Source organism: Octodon degus, unplaced genomic scaffold (genome assembly GCF_000260255.1).
Source record: "Octodon degus isolate 3935 unplaced genomic scaffold, OctDeg1.0 scaffold00136, whole genome shotgun sequence".
Taxonomy (NCBI): domain Eukaryota; kingdom Metazoa; phylum Chordata; class Mammalia; order Rodentia; family Octodontidae; genus Octodon; species Octodon degus.
The window spans coordinates 655,228-656,636 of record NW_004524712.1 but is presented as its reverse complement, the minus strand read 5'-3'; the positions used below and the strand labels follow the sequence as shown (position 1 = coordinate 656,636).

At 44.7% G+C, this 1,409-nt stretch overlaps 1 protein-coding gene across 1 annotated transcript; it reads right to left on the bottom strand.

The window, feature by feature from the left end:
• Positions 1–240: 240 nt before the first annotated feature.
• On the bottom strand, positions 241–1,170 carry LOC101571132 (olfactory receptor 151). The gene has a single exon (XM_023701482.1). It carries the CDS (start codon positions 1,168–1,170, stop codon positions 241–243), a length of 930 nt encoding a protein of 309 aa, XP_023557250.1.
• Positions 1,171–1,409: the final 239 nt, after the last annotated feature.

Genomic DNA, 1,409 nt, shown 5'->3' with positions numbered 1-1,409 from the left:
AAATATTTATCACAGGACCCAAAATGCAGTGACAAGATAAAGGAAAAATGAACTCGAAATTGGCTAATTTTAAATCTATAAAAGAAGAGAATTAAAAAAAAATGAAAGAAGACAAGACATGCACTGAACATGCCAAGAAGAGACTGTGTTGAATCCATGGCTGGGTCAGTATGTAGAAGGGATCTTTATAGCATTTACAACAATCTATTTTTACACTGAGAAAGAACAATAACCTTTGCACTAACAGAGTTTTCTTGTCAGTGTTTTCTGCAGGGCTGTCTTTACTTCTTTGTTCCTCAGGCTGTAGATCAGGGGGTTGAGCATGGGGATCACGGTGGTGTAGAACACAGAAGCCACATTCTCCTTGGCCAGCGAACTAGCTGTGGAAGGTTTTAAGTACATGAATGCAGTTGATCCATAGAACAGCCCCACAGCTGCAAGATGTGAGCTGCAGGTGCTGAAGGCTTTGGACCTTCCCTCAGTGGAGCTGATGCGGAGGATGCTGGACAGGATGAAGGCGTAGGAAACAAGGACCATTAAACTGGTAACTATTATGTTGAATCCAGCTAAGAAGAAGACTGCCATCTCCACATCATAGGTACTAGAGCAAGAGAGCTTCATGAGAGGGAGGATGTCACAGAAGTAGTGGCTGATGAGGTGCTTACAATAGCTCAGTTTTAACATGAGGCCAGTCTCCACTGTGGAGTCAAAGAACCCTATGATGTAGACCAGAGCCACCATAAGGGAGCAGAGAGTATGGGACATGATGATATTGTAAAGCAAAGGGTAGCAGATGGCCACATATCTGTCGTAGGCCATCACTGTGAGCATGTAACACTCAGCAATGACAAAAACAAGGAAGAAGTAGAGCTGAGACATGCACCCCCCATAGGAGATGACATTGTTCAGGGATACAAAGTTGACCAGCATTTTAGGGGTGATGACAGAAGAGTAACAGAGGTCTACGAGTGACAGGTTGCTGAGGAAGAAGTACATGGGTGTGTGAAGTTGCCGGTTAAGATATATCAGGGTGATCATGCCCAGGTTCCCCACCATGGTGACCATGTAGATCCCCAGGAAGAGAAGCAGTAAAGGCATCTGGAGCTCTGACCTGTTAGTTAATCCTCCAAGAATGAACTCTGTCACTGTCGAGTGATTTTCCACAGCCATTCTGTCTCAGTGGGAGTCCTGTGGGAACAGTGAAAAGCATCTTTGTACTGCTCAGGCAGCTGCTTCTCTGCATTTGGGGCTACAGAGCCATCCTGCTAGGGTGTTCATGACTGGTGTGTCTTTGCCCAACTCCTGATTTTCACTGTGGAGGGCCAGTCCATGAGAGTTTTGTTCTTAAAGATGAGAATCTGGATCTCATACTCATTTATTGTTTCTTACATATGTTAGCAGCTTGGTTC

Coding starts and splice junctions, on each gene's coding strand:
- LOC101571132 (XM_023701482.1), bottom strand. CDS start 1,170: ATGGCTGTGGAAAATCACTCGACAGTGACAGAGTTCATTCTTGGAGGA.